Raw genomic sequence first — 22,438 nt, forward strand, 5'->3', positions numbered from 1 at the left:
CAAAACTGAAGAGTTGATCGATCCGATTTGGCTTCTGGTTCGATCTTTATATATGTATATGTATATAGTATGTATCTCCATAAGTTTGACTAGAATGTGTTTAGTGGTTAGGCGACTAGTTTTGGTCTTTGGAATGTTTGAACTTAAAATTTTAATTAAACCAAGCGAAATATTATATTAATATATTAAATCATATGTATATCTAAACTTTAGTTGTTCTGCTCTGAGGTAAATTTACTACAAAAAAATTCTTATTTAGCTTTAAGGTTTCTTTCCTTTCGATGCGGTTTCGGTTTAATAGATTTTATATAGATTTTTTCTTTATAAATTCATTTTATTTAAATTATTGTTTTCAAGTCCGTCTGAGGTAGCAATTTTTGTTATGTTTTTTTTTTTAACGTTTCATAATATATACTATTATTATTTTTACTCGTTTATCGTTTTCATATTTATATTTATTTATTCTTATTGGTTTTCCTTTCTTTAAATATGTTTGTATAAAAAAGTACTAATGGTCATTGTACTTTTGCCCTGAGTTGTTTTTGTGTGTTCTTATTTTTTACCTTCTGGCGCAATTTTCCTTTTCTTCAATCCCTTTCTCTAATCATCTTCCTCTGCTTTTATAACATTATATCCCTCTAATACCCCCGCTAACTCTGTTCAATTTTCATCTAAAATCGGAATTTCCCCTGGAGTTCTCTTTTAACAATCCTTATGTACAAGTTTTGGTCGGGAAAAATCTCATCAAAATTGAAGACATTGTTTATAAGATTTGTTATTCAGTTTCGGTTAAGATTATAGTGCCTTTATACGATATAGAGGGGGTTTTTCCCAAAGTGAGAATCGAAGGAAATGGAGACATTCGGGACATTCCCAGAGTGTAGTCTTCGCTAAAAAATTTTTGATTTTGAGCAATTTCATTGTGCTGAAGCTTTACCATAGTTTATGCCTACAATTTTTGTGTGGGTTCAGCCCTATTTTAAGACCACACGATATCTAGTAGATGAGAAATGTATAATTGTAATTTTGATTTGAAGCTGCTGATGCTGCTACTACGATATATATCCTTTGACTCGTATATATGAATGCCCATCATCCTCTGCCTACCCCACCTTATACATGTATGTACGTATTTAGATTTCCTCTCTCCACATCCTGTGCTCTCTCGACTGCAACTCTTTTACGATAAATTACTATTACGCATAGGAACTTTGATATTTAATCACTAGAGATATATATGTTATAGGTTACGGTTTATGCTATGCCTTGGATCCATCAAAATATACATACATACATATGTGTATATATGATGACGACTAGCACAGTGTTGCCAGCTGAAACGGACTTGTTCTTGTTCGGTTATAGGGTTATGGTTTATAGATTTTCATCCATGTTAGACATGGTGAACTTTTAGCTTTCTGCGACTACCGATTGGTATTGATCGATTGTAATTGTTATTATTTGTATTGTATTTGTTAGGGGTGTATATTTAAGTTTAATTATGAGCTCAACTAATATGCGCACTCAGTCTTTTGTAGTTCCACTATTTTGTCTCTTGTTCATGTTCCTAACTCTTATTTTCTTTTCTGTTATCTGTCACTTTAGCTTTAATTTTTTCGTTTCATGGAGGATCTCGATAAATGTATCAGGGTTGTATTTTGGGTTGAACTTACGCTGGCAACACTGTAAAATGGGGTTGCATTTCCATTTCCCCGTCCTTGTCCTTAGGCTGGTGTTAGTCTGAAGCTCAACGTGGCCGACTCCGAGGCCCGCACCCTCACGGGCAGATAAACCAGAGCCGGGGCAAACTGCATCTCCGAGTCGGGATCGGCTGGCTGCAGATGGAAAGCCTGCATCTGATATGCTTCTTCGGCCCGATCCGGCTGAGCGTAGCTTGCCGGCTTTCCGGTGCCGTTGGCCAGATCGCTGCACACCTCAAAGGGCGAGGTGGCGGCCGACCGATGGCCGCCTCCGATCCCGTTGGGTGTGATGGACTTGGAGGAGCGACGTCCTGGATTCGGTGAGCGGTTCTTGGATGCGGCCATCGGCGACTGGGAGCGGCCCGTGGCCTTCGGTGAGGGAGTTCCTGGTGTGTGTTGTGGAGGAGAGTGGGTTCTCTGGAGGGTTGTGGCCTTGGAGGTGCTTAGGTTGGTGGGTTCCACGTGGAGATCAGCTTCTTCTACAGCTGGCGGAGCTGCTGCCACCCGACTGGACTTGCTGCGGGACTTGCCTTGACTGCGTCCTGCTGGGGGTGGCGGTGGCGCTTCCAAAGAAGCCTCAACCCCATCGGCACTATTGAGTAGGGCATGCGAGCGTTCGTGGATGAAGAGGAATGCGTAGTACGGCGTGGTGAAGGGGCACATGGAGCACTGGTACTCCTTGAAGCGTGGCGCTTGCTCCCCGAACATCCCGGGCAGAGGTGGCATTGGTGGCATGCCCTGCATACCCTTGGGCCCCTGCTGCTGCTGCATCTGTCCGAAAAGATGCTGCGCATTAAGATTCTGTAGAGCCTGGGCGAGATTGGGTGGAGGATTGCCAGCGCCCACGGATGGCGTTACAGATGGAGCATTGCTGCTGCTGTTGCTCCCATTGGGTATCTTGAGCGTAGGACTGTTGGGCTTGCTGCGCGCGGATGGAGCCGGCGGCGGAGCTGCTTGCGTGGCTTCCAGCTCCCTGAGCCGCTCCACTCCGGCCGGTCCGTGTTCGTTCATCAGATGCGAGCGGAGCCACTTGAAGCTGCGGAATTGTCGCGCACACAGCGGACACACCTCGTGGCCACTGCCGGAGTTGGTCTCTCCGCCTGGTGCTGCGGGAGGAGTCAGATTCAGCTCCTGCTCCGGCTGTGTTGGCGGAGCCTGTTGCGCTGCGGCTGCGGCCGCCGCCTCTAGCTTGACGCCGTTCTGTCCTCGCGGCTGCGGCAGGGGCGAGCCCTCCTCGATTATGCCGTGCGTGTTGTGTTTGTGGACGCGCAGGAAGTACTTGCTGCACAGCTCTTTGTTGCAGATGTTGCACACAACGCCCCCGATCTGGGCACCGTTCTCGATCTCGATGCCGTGCATCCGCTGCATGTGGGTCTTCATGAAGTACTTGTTGCACAGCTCCTTGTTGCAGATCTCGCAGTAGCTGCTCGTTGGCGTTATCGTGTAGGCCGGCCGATTCGGTGGCGGAACGGGGACACTGCCAGCGCCTGCGGGTGGTGCCACCGGACGCTCAGGCGTGTAGAAGCCCTCGCGCAGTGGACTCCCACTCGGAGCGGTCGCTCCCCTGGGTATGTGTGCCTCGGCGATATGTTGCTTGAATTCCTCGCCACTGCCTGGCGAGGATCTGGCTCCTCCAGCCCCTCCGTTCGGGGGCGTTTGTGGTGCTGCCTGCTGCTGATAGAGGGCGTGCAGAGGCAGCTGTTGCGGATGCTGTTCGGGCAGTGGCATGGACATGGGTGCCATCTGTAGAGGCATCTGCATCGGTAGCTGCATCTGGGCGGCGTGCTCCGTCATAAGATGCGCTCGTAGAGCGTACTGGTTCTCCAGCTCCCGGCCGCACAGGTGGCATGGCAGGGGTCTCTTCCCGTTGATGTCGTTGAGCTGCTGCAGCATCGATTGCAACTTCTGGAGGTTCTGCAGCCCCATCACGGACCCGTTTAGCTTCTCCTCGTCCAGGTCAGGTTCCAGTTTGATCCGCTTGCTGGGCTGTTCGATCAGATCTTGCTCCTGCTCGGGCTCTGGCTCCTGCTCAGGCTCCTGGTCTGCCTCTGTCTGTTCCATCGAAGCGGCGGCCGCTGCCTTGGCCAGCATCAGATTCAGGGGCATAAACGGCCAGCCACTTAACTGTGCCTCGTCCTTGCCAATCTGTGGCAAATCCTCCGGGGGCACGAAAATCCCATGCCGCTTCCATTTGTGGGTGCGCAGGAAGTACCTGTTGGCGTACTCCTTGTGGCACATCTCACAGTAGAACTCCGGGAAATGGACGCCTAGACGTCGCAGCTTCTCTGCACTGAGGTTGGACTCCCTGGCCTGCTGCTGAAGGTGCGACGGCAGCTTTCGGGGCGGCGGCACAAAGTTCACCTCCTCCTGCTCCAAGGAGAAGTCCTCGCGGAATCCCTCGGGCAGCTGAAAGGGCTTAGGGATGTCCACCTCTGCCTGGGTCTCCTGCTTGATGGGCTGGTGCGTCAGGGACTGGATCTGGGGCGACGACTCAATGGGACTGCCGCGTCGCGACTGGCCAGGCTGGGAGTTTGGCGACGAGTCAGCGGCTTGGTCGTGCTGCTTGGCTCGGTGGCGTCGCATGGCAAAGATGTTGGTGAATCGCTTCGAACAGATGTCGCAGTGAATCGTGGCCGCCGGCGGTGCGGCCGCGGACTGATCCGTTTTCTGAGCCACACTCGGCGGTGGCTGAGCCTCCCTCTGTAGCTGGAACATGTGGCTCATGGAGCTGCCACTGTTACTGTTGTTGTTGCTGCTTGTAGTGTTGTTGTTGTTGTTGTTGTTGTTGGAAGTATTGGATGGGGGCTCTCCCACGGGATCGAAGATCCCATGCTTGTTGGCCTTGTGCGTCTTGAGGAAGTACTTGTTGCAGAACTCCTTGTTGCACAGCTCGCAGTAGGCCTCCGGATTGAAGATCCGCAACGGTGGACGATTCAATCCATCCACGCCGGGGAATCCCGACATGCCGAGGAGCGGCAGATATCCAGCGGGACCCATGCCTGGTGGAAAGGGAAAGGCGGGCGCCAGGGCCGAGCCATGCGAATGATGCTGCTGTTGCTGGGCCATGGCACGGAACCAGTGATCCTGCTCCTGTTCCTGCTCCTGCTCCTTGCCATGGCCATTGGACAGGTCGTGGTCCAACTGCATCTGCATATGTTCCTGCATCTGATTGGGGCTCTCCTCCCGCTCCAGCTTCACCTTGATTGAGCTGAGAAAGTCCATGGGTTCGTTCCCATCCCGATCCTGATCCTGATTCTCTCCGTCACGATGGTCCTGCAGCATGTGGAGGCTGAGCTTGAACTCGGTCTCGAAATTCTCGCCGCACTGCTTGCAGTAGGTCTGATACGGATTCCGCCGCTGATGCTGATGCTGATGCTTGTCCTCTGATATGTGTTCGCTGGAAGGATCTGAATTCTGCTCGGGCTCCTCTTGCTTGTGCTGCTGCAGGAGCTCGAAGGTCTCCTTCAGTTTCTCCATCGACTTGGGCAGGAACATCTTCGATAGCTTCTCCTCGTAGTCTACCCGAGTGGCAGTGTCCTTCCTGCGATCCTCGATCTCTGCTGGTGGTTCGCCTTCGCCTCCGCTGAGGTTGAGGGCCTCCAGGCGAATGGGATTGTGCTGCTTGCGTCGCTTCTTGGCCGCATCGCTGAGGGCTTCCAGTAGCTGCAGCTGCATGGCTGCCGCATTGGCTGCCGCTGCCGCCGTCGCTGCCATGGCCGCCATGGTGGCCCCCTCTTCCGTTTCCGCTGCTGCTTCCACACCCGTTCCATCCTCCACTCTATCTCCATTTCCCTCTCCCGTTTCCGTTTCAATATCGTCTTCGGCATTGTCTGCCTCATTTGTGCTGCTTCCCGCTGGCTTCGGCCTCGGCTCCTGCTCCTGCTCCTGCCCCTTGACCAACTGCTCCGTGGGTGAAATGGTTCCGTCTCCTCCTGCTGCTGCTCCTGCTCCTGTTCCTGCTGTTGCTGTTGCTCTTGTGGCTTCATGGGTATTGTTGCTGTTGTTGCTGCCTCGGTTCGTGTTGAGTGTCGACGAGTTGGAGACATCGGAGAGAGCAGTGTCCTCGCTGCTCAGATCTGGCGGTGGGGTGGCATATATGGATGCAGCCATTTTGGATGATATTACTGCAAAGGAGAGAGGGAGAGAGAGGAGAAAGGGGAGAAATGGTATTGATGAGTGAAGAACTTTTTAATTGAAGTCGCAGCCAAAAGCCGAAGCCATGCTAGCGGGTGGCATGGGTAGGTCGAAGGGGTGGTGTGGGGTGGAGTATGCATGTACATAATTAATGGTTCTATATATGTTCATTTATATGTATATTAGATGTATTTATAAGGGTTTATTGTGGTCGGGTAAATTTTGGTATTTTACAGGCCAAAAGTAGGAATGTTTCAGGATAAATTATTTGTGCCTTACGTCCAATGCAGTCCTATACTCGTATGTACATCTCTTCCATCTATCATGCTCCCACTGACCATTTCTCTGAATGTACATAATGTATGGCTTGAGGGCTTAAATCCTACGAGCCTTACATATTGGAAGAAAAATAATAAGATGAAAAAAGCCACATAGAATATTTGAGACCATTCAATTTTGGTTTTGGCTTCGTTCTACTCCTCATTTTTCTTTTTCCCCTCCCATGTCTCAGCTTTCTCCTTTCTCCTATATTTTGCCAACACCCACACACACACACATATATAAAATATTTGTGTCTCATTTCCGTATGCGCTTAATTTCATTTCTCTGCCGCTTCTGCTGCTTCTTTCTTCGTCATCATCATCATTCCTTGGGCCCCCCCCCTATCACCATCTTTCGAGCTGTTCTTCACCCGCTCTCTCTCTCTTTCTCTACCACCCAACCAGCCACCCACCTATTCCTCTATCGCTACACTTTTTCATTTTTGTGCAAATTCTATGAAAAATTTTTCCATTATGTACACAAATACCCAGGCAGTCCTCAGAGCACACTTATAGCACACATATATAGGTTCCTTTTTTTGTTTGCTATGCCCCCAGATGCCACCCACTAACACACAAACACACACACAGTCCCGCACACACACACACATACATATATAAACCCATTTTTGGGGGACAGAAGGAGGAGGAGGGAGGCGCACACACGAAAATTTATACAAAGTCATCCGATTTAAGGAATACAAATTTTGCTTATTTTCTCCTCTTTCTCTCTCTCGCTCCATCTATGTGTGTGTGTGTGTGTGTGTAAGTGGAAGTGTGTGGCACACACCAACACAGAAAACTTTTTGCGTCTCACAAACAAACACACACATACATACGTACATACAACCCCCTCCCCACATCAGTCCTCTCTCTCCGCCTGAACACCCCCTCACTTGAGCCGAGCATAAAACTTATAAAAATTTTCTTCAACATGACTTGGTAAAATAAATTTGATTCTCAAGAAAAGCGAAAAAGGAAGTAAGACCAAAGCAGGATGGGAGGGATAGTGGTGGGCGGAGGGTGAATTTTCTGCCAGGCAACCAGGGGGTGAGGGGGGTGAGTGTCAGTGGGTTTGAGGGGGAGGCGATGGGGAAAATTTTTCGAAATAAACCGAAAATTTCTTTTTCCTATTTGAGTAGAAGCCAAAAAGGAGGAAAGCTTTTGGAGGTGCAGGAAAAACAGGCTGAGCGAGGGATAGAAGAAGTAGGAGGAGGAAGAGGAAGAGGAGGAGCAGAAGCACGCCGAAGAAGGTGGCGAAGAAGGAGAGGAGAACGTAGTGGGGGAGTGGGCACAGAATGGGGAAAAATAAAGCAGAAAAGCAAGAAAAATATTCTCAACTATGCTGCAGACATAAATTAAGTTTCCATGGTTGGAAATTGGTTCTCTTGCTACATTTTCCTCCTTTTGCCTCTGGTGTCGTTGTTGTTTTTGTTGTTGACTTTTCTTTTATACAATTTCTTCGGAACATCCCCCCTACCAGCCCCCTGGACCAGAACATCCTTTTGGCCTTCTGGTACTTTGAGAAGTTAAGCAAAAATGCCGGCCAGGATGTGCGCATTTCTCTTCAGAAACTCTCCCTGTGAGTGTGCGAGTGTATCTATGTGTGTGAGTGTATCTGAGTGTTGCTTGTATTTTGGTTGGGATTTTTATAAAGCCTAAGGTAGTTTTATGTTATTTTATTTGATTTTTTTGGGCTGCCTGCCTGCCCGTCCATCTTTTGGGTGGGTTGAGGAGTAGTGGGAGAAGGATGGTCAGGAAAAAATGTTCGAAATGAAAATGGCAGCCGAGTGTAAACAGAACCATGTACTTGTGCTCCTTATACCAACATATATACATGGCATACATATCGTACATATATTTGAGAAGACTCGAGACGAAAGGCGGCTAATTTGGCCAACCAACATATCAAAGTAGTTTCGGGAATGAGGGGCTCTGGAGTCTCGAGACACTTGCCAAAAGAAAGAGCCAATAACGTTAGATTGGTTCTGGCCATGGTGTGGTATGGTATGGTATGCCCTGCCATTCGCTTAGGACTTTATAAATTGGAAAAGGTAGAAGAAAACGTAGAAACATGGCTTAAGGGCTAGGTAGGGACTATCTAAAAATATTTTAAACTGATTCTGTCTTGGAAGTGTTCAAAGAATGCAAATCAAAATCAGGTACAAAATAATTGAATATAAATCCATAGATCATCCTATGAGATATAGGTCTTATGAATGGATGGTAGAACTTTAGGTAAATTGTTCGAGCAGAACAAAAATGTATTCATTATTCTTTCATTATTTGACGATCCATTGATGGCACTTTAAACTACACATTCAAAAAAATGCACACGTAAATAATACTTCTTATATCATCAACATACTCATTAATAATTTGTTGTTTTGGTTTTTTTCGCGATCCGTTAAACTTTCATTTAGTTGCACTTTCAGTTGGGAAAAATGTTCCGTGAATTGTCGGTTTCCTAACCGATCATTGGCTCACTCCCAATTACCTTTCAATAAGTCACACGGTCATGCGCGTTCGGCACTGTGCTCTCTTTTTCCGAGTTGTTGCGATCGTGTGGTGGTTTTATGTCCTGCCAAGTGGCCCGTTCGTTTGCAACTGCCGCATGACACAGCAGAAAAACAAAAAATATCAACTATCAATTTCCCGATTTCCTCAAAATCAAAACAGCAAATAGCAATGATACTAAAATCACAACGATACACACACACACGAACCCTTACCCTCTATAGCGTTTAATAGTTTTTCCACACACACTCATACATAGAGAGAGCTTCCTCTACCCATATCATGGAAAAAACCTCAATAAAACACCCCAAAATATCAAAAATCATAGAATTTCCCTTAAAAAAAATCCATACAACGTACACTTAGCAGCGCTGCCCGGAAAACCATTATTGCTCCGCCCCTTTTTTGGTTTTCTTTTTTTTTTCAGTAAAATTTTTCAGTTACCACCACAAAAGGGAAAGGGATAGACACAGTGGCAATCAGAGAACGACTGAAGGAGAGAGCGAGAGGGGTGACACACGGAATGAGCAACAATCGCATCGCGCAACGTTGAATGGGGTTTTACTTTTCCTCTGTTGTTGTTGCAGCAGCAGTGTTAGTTGTCGTGCCAATAGTTTATCATATTTCAATAGGATTTTCAATTTGTTTTTCTTACTGCAGTGAAGTCAGTTCAGTCGTGGCTGTTATTGGTGTACAGCCGAGTACGAGTACGAGTATATATTATAGATTTTGTTATTCTAATTTATGCACTCTCCATGGAATTTGGGTGACTCTGCTCTGTCTTTCAGTTTCTTTGAACCCTTTATCTGAGATATGATGGAACTATTCGGAGAGGACACTAGAGGTACTTTACTAGCTAAGAGATAATGGAAGACGGTTCCAGGGTTGGTATGAAATTGGATTGGATTAGAAGGATTTTGAAGGTAATTTTGTGAGAGGATTTTGCAAGTGTCTGTTAACGAGATGATTACTCGGGATAGTTACCAAGAGCATGTAGGGGTATATTTGGCATTGGCTATTAAAACGAAGGCAAGAAGGGAAAAGTATTGGATGATTATTGCGGTTATACTCAGTTCTCGTATGTATGTATATTTTACATAAGTATTATCGTTTTTTACTTCATTTTTTGAAAGCTGACTTTTTAAGACTGATAATTTCATGTATTTATGCGGGCGGAATTTTCACTTAATGATTAAATGTTGCTACATCAAAAAATATTTCAAATTCTGCTGGTAAGTCTCTTTATAAAGAATACTAATTTAGTTTTCTTTTATACATTTTTTTCAAATCATGACGATTTTGTACTCCAAATTACTACTTAGACTCGGGATTAATAGTTGTAATCTTTAGGTTTGAGAGAAAAAATATAACCGACTATAAAGGAGGACCGTGTATCTCCCTTATGTTTCAATTGTTCATTAAAAAGGAACAGCAGCCAACCATTCTGGCAGCCTACATCTCCACAAATCTCAACTAGAAGCATGCCCTAGAGATATACGAGGTTGAATGATTTGCTTTGCCCAGATTGATAGATTGATTTTGACTTTGCGAAAGATATATCGTAAAGTGTACAAGTATGCGTGTGTGTATGCACGTACATATGTATGTATATGTGTGAGTCGAACCTTGGCCACCCTTTGGCATTCGGCATTCCACACACATCAAAAGCCGCAAAAGCGAAAGTGACTTTGGGCGTCCCTCCCCTCCCCTCCCCTCCCCGCCCCATTGCCTCGCTTCGCTTCCTTTCGTCCGTTTGTTGCCGCTGTCCTGCCACGCAATCAGCGGCCACTGGGACTGGGACGCAGGTCCTGCGCTTGCGCACGGAGTGTGCCACTCTACGGATTTCTCTCTGGCTCTCCAGCTATCATATATATGTATGTGTGTGTGTGTGTGTGTGTGTAGTATCTGTGTGTGCATTCAGAATCGCCGGTTGAACGAACCAAGCGAACAAAAACACTCCGACAGCAACAGTCGGAGCCCCAATCATTCGAAACCCATTGGTCGGGAGCTGCGTGGGTGCCGAGTCTCAGAACGGATCTCCCAGTTCGGGGCCATTTTCGGGTCGGAAATGGCACTGGGCCGCCACCGGTCTGGCCGTAGTCGTAGCTATAGTCGTGGTCGTGGTCAAGGTTTCGCTATTGACTTTCACTTTCACACATGTCGGCACATGTCCACTGTGACGTTGCCGGCACTTTCGCTTTCCGTGGCACGCACACACACCCCCAACGAGCCCCACGCCTCTGCACAGTTACAGTTAAACACCCGTTTGTAGGCGCATGTCTCTCTCGGTGCATGGCCTGAAACGTAAACAAACCGCAATGGCATTCGAAATTTTAGAAATGATAATGGATTTGTGTGGTGTAGGGGAGGCAGGACGTAGGCACATCGACACCCGCCCCCTGCATTAGGTATTCCAGTAAAATAATAATTATGAAATTTAAACTCCAACCTTGCGGAACCCTCCCCGAAAAGTATTGTATGTCCTGTCCTGATGAAATGTCGGTTATGATTGATATACGCCCCTGTCGGCCCATATGCCACACTTACCCACTGACGCCCCCGATTGCCCCTGAATGTGGAATGCAATTAATATTTCTGATGAAAATCAAATTGAAATTATGCGTGGACTCAAAAATGAGATCGAAAACGGAGGACAAATATAATGGGTCTGTGTGGCAGGGTAACCAACCATCCCCCATCTATAGAGTGCTGATCTCTGTTGGTTTTCGGTTGAATGTGGGGGAGGAATATGCCGAAGGGAGGGGGGTAATGTGTGCGACAAATTGCTCTATTGGTTCCAGGGAGAAGTTACGTGAGACTATGAGCAGTTTCTTTTGATGTGGATGGATTAGGGAACAAATTTTCGTTGAACTGATTCGTATTTGGAATCACTACTTAGATTTCAGTTTGAAATCCTGAATTAGAACATACATATGCATCAGTACACAGTTATCGATATTCAAGAGAAACTTCGAGAGTAACTTTCGTTATACCAAAATGTTAATACATAGTTTAGGAAGTACGAAACAATTTCGTCGAAATTCATTCACCTCGTGCCCTCTTAATCATGGCTTCAGGGACACAAAAATATACAAAATCCTTCGCCCTAAGCCGTACACCAAACAACACAAAAAAAGGGAAAAAACATTTCCAGTTTCTATGGGGCCGCGCTCATTAGTAAGAAATCTCATTAGAAACCAATGAACGCGCACAGAAAAAATAAACACACACACTTACACACACTCGCACATGTAGAGAAGAGGGCTGGAGGGCTGGCGGGCAAGGGTGAGGGAAGGAAAAGGCCTTCTAATGAGAATTGGGGGGGAAATGAAAATCGTTCACCAGTTTCGATATTTTTCTACCATCATTTTCACTTTCACATCTCCGGCGCATGGGCACCATGGAATGGCATGGCATGATGTGAAAAATTAATTTTACCCTCAATCCAAACCCAATAGCCCCCAAAATTACCCCTACCCTTCCATAACTCAAACCCCTTCCCCTCAGCAAGCGACATTTTTTTTCGTGCGGCTCGAGCCAACCGAAAAGCCGACCAACCCAAAACTATCTTTCCCTCTCTTTTGGGGGTACTAAAATTTTGTTTCTATCAAATATTATTTTCTACAATAAACTAAAATGAGACTGTGTGTGTGTGTTTGTATCTGTGTGTGTGTGTTAGTATTCCACCCCCTAAGCTCTATTGTGTGGGTTCTGTGTACATGTGTCTGCGTAAGGCATGATAAAATAAAAATACGAAAAATATGAAAAAAACGAGAAAAATTAATAATGAAACTCAAACACAGAGAGACAAGGACAAATGCTATATACATAAGCCATGGCCATACATTCATGCACATACATACATCTACATATGTGTGTGTGGGTGTGTGGTCATAGAAATGAGTGTAGGGCTGGGGATGCCTGCTTATAATAATCATTTTGATAATAAGGCAAGTGTACGAGTAGTTGTACAAAAGTTTTCTTCTTCGTTCTGTCTAATGAGATCCCCATCATCATCATCATTGGACATTCCTCATTATCATCATCATCATCATCATCATCATCATCGGCATTAGCATCATCCTCATCCCCATACTTCCCTTCATCATAATGATGAAGTTTTATCTAGACCCTGTCACAGTCACCCCCATAAGTATGCAGGCAAAAACATTTTGGCAAGAAATCTATCTACAGAAGTTTTCACCAAAAAAATAAAATAAAAGAAAAGAAAAGCAGAAAAATTCCATAAATTTTTTGCTTAGGTCTTCCTTCCTCTCTCTCTTACACACACACAACTGCACATGCTTATTGGAAGGGGGGCGGGGGGGGGAGGGTAGAGAAGTTTGCAATTTTATCAGAAACACAGACATACACACACGAACACACACACAAATAGAAATACTAGCCCTCCTCCCAAACTTCTCTCCTTTGGCGACCCCCCAAGCGACTTTATGAAACCATCAAATTATTTTCTTTTCCATTTCTGACACTCAAAAGAAAACGGCAAACACAGTGCGAAAGAGAGAGAAGGAAAGTAAGGATGTTCGGCGGGTGGGAGAGTGCGGGCGGGGCGGGGGTGGGTGTGGGAGGGTGAAAGCCAGCGAAGAAATGAAGGGAAAGCAAAAAGGGAGAAAAAAATTATTATTTTCCAGTTACACTCTTCGCATGGGTCTCCATGGTGGCCCTGGCACATCCTTTACATTACATTTTCCTCCTCAAAGTTTTTGCCATAAGTCCCCCGCTCTGCCACCCTTCTCCCCCTCCCCCTCATCCTTTTCCTGTTCTTTCTTAACCCAAAATGCCTGCGGGTTACATTTTGCCCAGACCGTGTGTGTTTTTACCGGGTATTTGCAAGGAATTTTGTGTTCCTTAATATGTATGCCAGTGCATATTATATATTCCCGATCAGCATGAGCTTCAGATCGATTATATGTACAGATAGTATCTATATATTTCCTATAATCTATAACAATCAGCTAATTTTTGCCTCTAGACTGTTGAAAACCTTACCCTTACCCAGCCCGAGCGGATTGGTTATAAAGTTCTTGAATAGAGGGTATCTCACAGTCGGAATACCGCTCTTAGTTGTTTTTATGTGTACGCTGGTGTGTGTGGAGCTACTCCGTCTTATTCGAGTACGAAATTTTTATGAGAAAATGCCTGGCAGCTCAGGGCCTCTGCTATTCTGGGTGGGTGTGGGTGTGGGTGAGTGTGAGTGTGTGTGTTGGCCGGGCCCAAAACGGGCTGTATATCAAAATATTTAAAAGCAAATATAATATTGGGGGAGTTAAGCGCTGGGCGGCTGTATGAGTATATTTACGTGGGAGGATTACGGGCAAAAGGCGTAATAGGAAAACACTTAAGCAGCCCCCAGCCACCAGCCCACTCCAACGCCTCTCCAGCGAAATATGAAAATGTAAAAAAATTATATACATCTATTTTGTATAGTCAGATGTAGATACATACATATGTACTTGCATATTGTATAGTACATATATTAATAATGAGCCGCAGCGCCAGCGCAAAGAGAAAATGAGAAAAAAAAGGACAAAAATGGTGTCTGTGTGTAGAATTTATTGATTTTCAGCGAATAAATATTGCTGGAAGAGCACATGGCAAGTGACTTAATATCAGTCTGCTTTGATATTACCATATACGCAGGCACACAGACATAAAGATACATATAGTATGTATATTCATCTGTGTGTATGTACGTATATAGGGAGATATATCTTTATATTGAAATTGATTTGGCCTGCTGTCGCTGCTATCGTTGAAATTTTTATATTTTTATTGTCAGTCGCAGTCGCATTAAAAATACTTAATCTCCGACGGCACAGTTATTGCCCTCACACCGCCATAAAAATGGTGGGTGCACTGGGTGTGGGTGTACGTTTGTATATGTGCATACATATGTATATGGGGCAGTCCAGTACTTTAATCATGTCCATATCGAAAAATTTTACTTTATCGCTATCCCTAGCGTATACACATACATATTATTATTATTTTTCTGCTCTGTTCTGTGCTTTATTAGCACCCGTAAGGGGACCTCATGGCGTATGCTCAATGTGTGATAAAAACCCGCGAGAGAGAGAACGAGAGAGGGAGCTAATGAGACTTTTTAATAAATTGCCCCATTTTGCCTTTGCCTGGGCCCCGTTTTTAGTACAATTTTCATTATTAATAAAACTTTATGACATCTATATCTGAGTTCGTTGGTTGGTTCCGTTTTGCAGTTTTGTTTCATAAAAAAAGGGGCGGACCCACACACAAAATTTATTATTCCAATTAAATTTAGCAACTTCGTTTGCTATTGTCCTGGATATACGTATATATTTGTTTAAGTATGTTTTGTGTGTAGGTGCGGTTGTGTGTGCGTCATGATATCTATCAAAAGTTGGCTTCCATTTTGGACTATGGTCTTTGTAAAACCGTAAATTGTAGGACCTACTACCAATATATAGTGGATAGATAGATAGATAGATAAGGAAGGATCAGGTTTATCATAGGAGATTTCATCTATACAGGTTAGGGAGCTTATTCTCCTTATTCCGAGGGAACTCCTCCTCCTCAACATATGCAGATACAAAATTAAACTAAGTAATTTACAAAGTATTGAAGTGCTTCCCATTCTGTTGGTAGTTTAAAAACTGATCTTATTCTATTAAATAAAAGATTTAATTCCATTTCAACGACAGATGTGCATCACATCAAAGCTATAGGCGACAATAAAACACCCATATCATGGGTGAAAATATAAGATCTCATATGAGAGCTGATTCGACCCCAGAAAAAACACTTGTCGCATATTAGCTCCGTGCGACACAGTTTTGAGCGGGGTATTCTTGAGATTTGATTGAAATTCTACGGCTTTGCAATACACCTGCATGTACATACTTACATCTTTCCAATTAAATTCAATCATTCAGCGGTTATTAAGGTGAGACACTCTTGAAAGACGAATATTGAGAAATTGACACTGAATAACATAACACAACGTATAAAAAATGTATAAAAAAAGTACATGCATCTGATGAGGTTGGTGTAAGGGGAGCTTTTTAATTGTATTATTTGATATGTATATTGAGTATTTGGTAGATATATGTATGTATATATATAAAATGCAATCCGTCAATTTCCAAAGTTGCGTCCCAACCAAACTCTTGCAAATCTGGATAGTAACGTGGATTGCACAACATCTAAATGGTATACGATTTTGATAAGCATTCCAAAGCATTAAGCAATATAATTTGATGAATTTGCCAATTTTAATTTCATTTTATTTCGTGTGTGTTCTTTTATATCTATTTTTTTGTAAGCCAATTTATGGAATTTCGTTAGAGTTTCTTTAATGGGGCGGGCCAATGCAAGCGGATAGAGCTATTTTGTTCTACAGTTCGGTTAGGGGTTTGCGATTATTTTGACTGGTTTGAAAGACTGTTTGTGGTTGATATTGCTGGGGACTCACAATGTCTCTGGCCAGAGAGAGCATCTTTAATCCTAAGTGTAAACGTGTGCCAGCGTAAACGCGCTTCGAACGGAAACGGAAACTCCACAGATAATGCATATTAATGGCTAGTATTTTATTGATTTCGTTAACGATTAAAGCACTTTATTGGTATAGATATCGATTTAGGTTTTATTTGTTTTTAGCACATAGTTTCTGGTTAAAAAAAAAAAATACAAAAATTAGCTTCCTTGCCACCACTATATTGTTTTCGTATTGTTATTGGCTTACAAATCCTGGGGTTTTGTCACTTTAACACTTTTGGAAACACTGAAATCGGCAGATTCTTATGAATAATGCTTTTCATTATGCTTCTCATTCTGATACTGATTCTGATTCGGATTCTGGAAACTTACAGAACTTGTACGGGGCGTTACACTTATTCGATCATGCCGACAAGTCTTAAACGACGTTGTGGTAGCCACGCGCGGCTACTTCTGCACCACGTACGCGTTTTCTGTAGACTGATTCGGGCTTTTCAGTTTTTCCGATTGCCAGCCTGCCCGCCAAAGGATGCACAGGCACCGTCGAGACACCCACACACATATGCACAACACAGCGACAGAGAGAGCGTGTGCTCGCGAAAGAGAGAGAGCCACAACCACCACCAGAGACACCACCCCCACCGCCAGCCGCAACGCTCTGTTGCTATTTTGTTTACTTCTCGCTGCGGGGGCGTTCGTCGGAGAGAAAGAGAATAAGAGAAAGTAGAGGGGGCGAGTGCGGGGGTGTTTGCTCTTCTAGCCAAAACATGTGTTAACCTTTTCCAGTGGCTAACAAACTGGTTTAAGGTCCAACCAAAAGGGAAAAAAGGCATTCCAGATAAAACTGCCCTTAGAAAAGTATTGCCTGCTTTCGAGGGCATTTCTTAAAAATCTGAATGTCTTCAACTTTTGAATGAAAATAAAAGATTTTGTACTTAATACCATAATTATATGTATACAGCGCCCACTTGATGGATTCTTAGGGAATTACACGCACACACATACTCGTATGAGGACAAAAATCCTACCCTTAGCTCGCAGGACATGCGTATTGGATCAAAAAAAATGAAAAAAGAGAACTGTTCCGTCACAAGCGGTTAGGGGAGTCCCATTTTTGGTTTTTGTTGTTTCTGCTGTTGCTAAAACAGTTTATCAACACGACCAAGTCTCTGATAAAACAATCATCGTTTATGGTGCAACACGCTCCCCTCCCTCGCGTATCCCAGCAGCATAATTGAGAGATAGTCCAGTGACCAGAGCAGTTACGGAACAGAAACCGGACTGGGGGTAGCGGTGGCGGTGGCTGTGGCTCTCGAGTGGTATGGCGTGTGGAGTGTAGTGGAGTGGAGTGTGGACATGTTTCGTAACCGCATGATTAGAAATCGACTAAAGTCGATGTGGGGGTGCCGGTGCCCAGGAGTAGGAGGACTGACGGTAGGAGGCGGGTAAAACTAGGTTAAACTCAAACCCAAACCATTCAAATTATTGTTTGAGCTGATTTTTTAGTTGGTTTATGACAAACAATCTCAATGCAAAGGCGGAACCTGCGTGCGGCTCCGTAACTGCCGCCTGCCCCTTAAACGGCTTCTCGCCCCCACCGAAATGGTGGCACGCAGCGGAAATGAGAAGGCATAGTTTTAGCATTTTCCTTTAAATTACAAACAAAAAATAATAAAAAACAGCGCAGCAAGGATAGACGGATCAGGTCGAAACAAGGAATGCCCTGCAAGTAGATATTAGAAGAAGGCTGGGCCACAAAAATTAACCATTATTCTTGTATAATTATTTTAGTGAGTTCTGATTTAGATAATTAATCCCGTCATGACTTCTTTTCAAATGTACTTAAGTTTTGTAAGCTACTTATGTAAAAACATTCATAAATAAATAAATATAAAATAAATCCCAGCTAGTTCTCTTCCGTTAAATAAGCTCGAAGTCAAAAGTTACAAATTAATAGTTTACTCTACATAGAACAGTCAATAATTTGTAAACTTAAGGAATAATGAAAGTGGCAAAGCTTTGTTGTTTCCAAAGGTCATATGACCCCAAATATTGGCAGAGTATTTCACAAGAAAAGACGAATGAGAAATCAAATATGCGTTTAGCACGATATATTCAAATTTGTGTACGTTTCCACCGAACGAGGCGGGGGTTACATCGGACAGAGGGAGTAAATCGGGGCTTTATTCCACTTTTTGTTGTATGCCACATTAACCCGAACAGAGTTTTTTCCGGGGAATTTTCAATAATACTCGTACAATAGCAGGTTCCCCGACCCCGCTCATTTATCGCCCTTGCTGCTGGTAGAAATTTGGCGCTGTCGGTGCTGCAGTAGCTCCTGGTATTGCTCCACGGAGCCATCTTCGTGCTTGGAGGCGAACGGTGGCTGCTGTTGGGCCGCCTTGGCTTGTGCATCATCGACGGCGTCTTTGCCAGAGGCAGCACGTTTCGTCTTCTTGATTTTGTCGCGCACGCGTTTCCCCAGTCGCGATGCGGCAAGTACTTGACTGACCTTGGAGCTCTTCAGATAGCGTGTGCGCCAGGACTGCAAACCGAGATGGAGGAGAGTTTCAGCCAAGAGACAGACTTGCTTTAGTTTTATTTATTACCTCTGTGTCGGCTTCCTTCAACTTTTCCCGCTCATCTTCGCTGGTGTCTAGCAAGATGACATCGTTGTCCATTTCCTCGGGATTTGACAGATTTTCGGTCTTTACAGCCACGGCGGGTGGCTCGTCCTCCTTGGTCATTTCCTCAATCATATCAAGATCGCCTCCTATAGATATAACATCATCGTTTTGATCTTCATCATCTAGCATGGGCAGCTCTGCGGCAGCGGGAGGAGTGCTTGTACTGGAAATCCCTTCATTGGGCATTTCTACATCGGCCGCAATCTGTTTTTCCGGCATAGGAAGCTGTGGAGCCTCTGTGGGTTCCTCCATCTCCTCTGGCTTCCCTAGCTCGATGGGTTTGACCGGCTCCACAGGGTCATCTCGCACCTCACCTTCCTCCGGCTCGCTTTCCACAGCGGGTGGTGGCGGTGGTTCCTCTACAGCTAGCTTCGGTGTCTCCTTGGGCTTCTGCTTGGGAGCCTCGTCATCGGTGCTGTCGCTGATCAGCAACGTTTCGGTCTCCGTTGGAATGGGTATCACATCAGGCGAGGCCGAACGTGACCTGTTCTGCTCCTTCTTACCAGCATCTTCTGCGGCGACTGAAGCTGAGGACACAGCTACAACAGTTTTCTCTGGCGACTTTGTTGGATGGCGATAGTTTCGCTTGATTTTGATCTTCTGGCGGGGCGCTTTTTCCTTGCTGCTGCGCTCTGGAGCTGTCTGTGGTGGATCCTTTCTGGCTGATTGTTCACTAAACTTCCGCTTTTCAGGCACGTTGCTTCTGCTGCTGCGCTTCTCCGGCGCGGTGCTATTGCCGCTGCGCTTTTCTGGCACGGCACTCTGGCTGAAGTGCTTCTCCTTTCCCTTTTCCTTACTGTTGTATGGCTGGCTCTCCTCTTTGTCCTCATCATCAGATTTGACCTCGATCTTGGTGATGGGTTCCATGGCCAGCTGCGAGCGAATTGCTCGTGCTCTCGCTTGAAGCTCCAGCAGTTCCAGGACGCTAATTTGTCCACCAGCTAAGGATACAGGAGTGATTGAATTAGCTATCTGTATACGTACGAGTAGTAGTCAATGAAAGAGTAGTCATGGAACTACTCTAGCATTTGTTTCTCATTCCACTTACACGCCTTGTTTTCGTTTCCATTGTTTATTTGTTTCGCTTTAAGTTTCTTCCTTTTGGCTAAAATTGAAGCAGAAGTAGACGGCACATTAGTAAATTGTTAGATAAGTTTAATTAAAATTTAGCTGCACGCCACATAATGGAGAAGCCTTTGGTGCTGGATAGCCAGGAGACTGTCGAGGGCGAGGACGAGCATCTGGACGATGAGAATCAATTGGAAAAGTTCACGGTGCGTCTGAATGGTCAGCACGATCTGGAAAAGAGGCTGCGCGACTTCAAGGCGGCCTGTGAGGCGCACGAGAAGCATGCCAGGCGACGAAAACGTCGCCGCTACTACCACATGGGTCTGGTGGCCAAGCTGGTGGCCGAGACCACGCCCGACGAGCTGCGACGTATGCTGGAAAACGGCACCTACACCTTTCACGTGGACGCCGTGTCCAACAAGCCCGACGAGCTCAATGCCATCCTGGAGACGCTGAACCTGGCCATTGCGGGTTATATCGAAGATCGTGAGCTGCGCCTGGCCACCGGGCTGGCCCTGGAGATCAATGGCGAGTGCTGCCGCGTCGGCAGGCTCCGAAACAACTGTGCTGTGATGCTGGCGCGGGGTGCCGTCGTAACTCTGACCACGGACGAGGACTACCGCTATGGGGGCTACAAGGAGATCATATTCGTGATTAATCTGCAAGCGTATCTGAAATCAGTCAAGATCAACGACATTCTGCTGATTGGACGAGAGGTGCGGTGTCGTGTGGTGAAGACGCTGCGCGAGGCCCTGACTGTGCTGATTATCGATGCCGGTCTGCTGACGGGATACGACTTTATAGAGCTGCCGCGGCAATGCCATGCTCTGGATCCTGCTGTGTACCCGGACCTTTACATGAACGACCTGAAGATTGCCGCCGAACTGAAGGCTAACTATGTGGTGCTGCCGAAAATACGCTGCAAGAACTTCCTCAAGGCCGTCCGGCATACAATCAAAGACGAGTTTGACCTAAAGCTGATTGGGATGATTGATTTTGAATACGTGCGGACTAATATGCTTGATCTGCTGGGCATCATCAAGCTGTTGGACTACATCTGGATACCGGACATGTTCAATGTAAGCTGCTGTGTCTACAACTACATCATGGAGGATGTTCTTTCCATTGCCCACTGCCAGAAGACGCCGGTGATTGGCACGGTTCCCCTCGAGCGTTGCAGCGACTTTAAGCGCTTCGAGTTGCACGAGTTCCTTTGGAAGATCGATTCCATCCACATCCAGAAGAGCCCGTGGTGCAACAAATATCCGCTAATTGTCAAGAAGCTGATGCCTATACGTGACTATCGCGTCGGCGTCGTTCAGAACAAGATGACAGTGAAGAATATTCTAACCTCGTACCAGACCATTGTGAACTTCATCATACGGACGATCAGCTCTATCGAGTGCCAGGCGATTTTCATCTACACCAAGTGTGAGAATGCCAGCATCGCCTTGTCCCGTACTGAGATCTATTGCCCCGTCTTCCTGATGATGCCGCTCCTCGATGATGACGACGAGGCCACCATCAAGTGCAAGTTTGATCTGGCTCGGGCCTTGCATCTTCGCCGAAACATGCATCCCGTTCTCTACACCAAGGATCTGAACGAGTGCAACTACAGTCCGATCGAGTTTGGTGTGGACTACATACGACGCAAGGGCTGCCTCGAGGTGGGTGACTTTGTGCTCACCCTGGAGGTGGGCAAGGAGGACGCGGAGAATGTGGTCATTGGCATTGATGAAGATGTGTGCATACTACGGGCCTTCTACGTGTCTCCTTTGGTTGGTTGCGAGAAGTTCAAATATGGAACGTAAGGGGGCATGCGACTTTCCGGCGTGCAGTTGTACAGATATTACTCAAAATAAATGGTAACAGTATAGACGGTTTTGTAATTTACTCACTTCGGCGGGCTTCCTGGCCTCCGATATCGCTGTCGGACGAAATTTCCTCCAGTGAAATGTGTTCTGCAAATAGAAAACGATAATCAATCGTATATAAATGTATATGTGGGCATGTGTGTACCTTCTTTGCGCTCCACATCCGAGTCCTCAGAGCTCTCCGTGTCAGTGGGACAGCGGGTGCCATCGATTATTGACTTGAGTCGCTTGGTGGACAAACAGAGCAGCTCCTCCAGACAGAGTTCTTCAATCTCGTCCAGGGAGTTTTTCTGCGGTTTAAAAATGTTTATTACCCTTAAATGTGTTAGTCTTTTATCCGTTAGCTTACCTTAAGAAACTCCGGGGCCAGATTCATGATAGTTTTCGGCTTAAGGGTGCCAAAAATCTGTTTCACCAGCTCCAGACGGTCATCGATGTAGTGGGAAATGGGGTGCAGCGAGCGATCCTCCTCAGTCTTTTCCTTTTTTATGCTAATCGGCTTGGGTATTTGGTCACCACCCTTGATCTTTTTCTTCAAGCTGCTGCTCATTTTTCTAATTTGCTAATTTCGATTAAAAAATAAACAATTTATTCTTGCAGCTAGCGTTGCCGTATCAGCGGTTTCAGTAATGTTTTAATTCGCC

At 45.6% G+C, this 22,438-nt stretch overlaps 3 protein-coding genes across 3 annotated transcripts; 1 reads left to right on the plus strand and 2 right to left on the minus strand.

The window, feature by feature from the left end:
- Window positions 1-1,535: 1,535 nt before the first annotated feature.
- Window positions 1,536-16,177, minus strand: LOC6601402. Its single transcript, XM_026992070.1, has 2 exons — window positions 16,143-16,177; window positions 1,536-5,824 (listed from the first exon to the last, which is right to left on the minus strand). The coding sequence occupies exon 2, from the start codon at window positions 5,808-5,810 to the stop codon at window positions 1,725-1,727; it is 4,086 nt and encodes a 1,361-aa protein (XP_026847871.1). The 5' UTR covers window positions 5,811-5,824; window positions 16,143-16,177; the 3' UTR covers window positions 1,536-1,724.
- A 2,079-nt stretch (window positions 16,178-18,256) lies between these two features.
- Window positions 18,257-22,366, minus strand: LOC6601400 (nucleolar protein dao-5). Its single transcript, XM_026992084.1, has 6 exons — window positions 22,144-22,366; window positions 21,940-22,084; window positions 21,819-21,881; window positions 19,901-19,957; window positions 18,775-19,793; window positions 18,257-18,710 (listed from the first exon to the last, which is right to left on the minus strand). The coding sequence occupies exons 1-6, from the start codon at window positions 22,342-22,344 to the stop codon at window positions 18,447-18,449; spliced, it is 1,749 nt and encodes a 582-aa protein (XP_026847885.1). The 5' UTR covers window positions 22,345-22,366; the 3' UTR covers window positions 18,257-18,446.
- On the plus strand, window positions 19,972-21,808 carry LOC6601401. The gene has a single exon (XM_026992085.1). The coding sequence runs from the start codon at window positions 20,037-20,039 to the stop codon at window positions 21,729-21,731; it is 1,695 nt and encodes a 564-aa protein (XP_026847886.1). The 5' UTR covers window positions 19,972-20,036; the 3' UTR covers window positions 21,732-21,808.
- Window positions 22,367-22,438: the final 72 nt, after the last annotated feature.

The sequence above is a fragment of the Drosophila persimilis genome, unplaced genomic scaffold (assembly GCF_003286085.1).
Source record: "Drosophila persimilis strain 14011-0111.01,24,50 unplaced genomic scaffold, DperRS2 tig00000700-arrow-arrow-pilon, whole genome shotgun sequence".
NCBI classification, from domain to species: domain Eukaryota; kingdom Metazoa; phylum Arthropoda; class Insecta; order Diptera; family Drosophilidae; genus Drosophila; species Drosophila persimilis.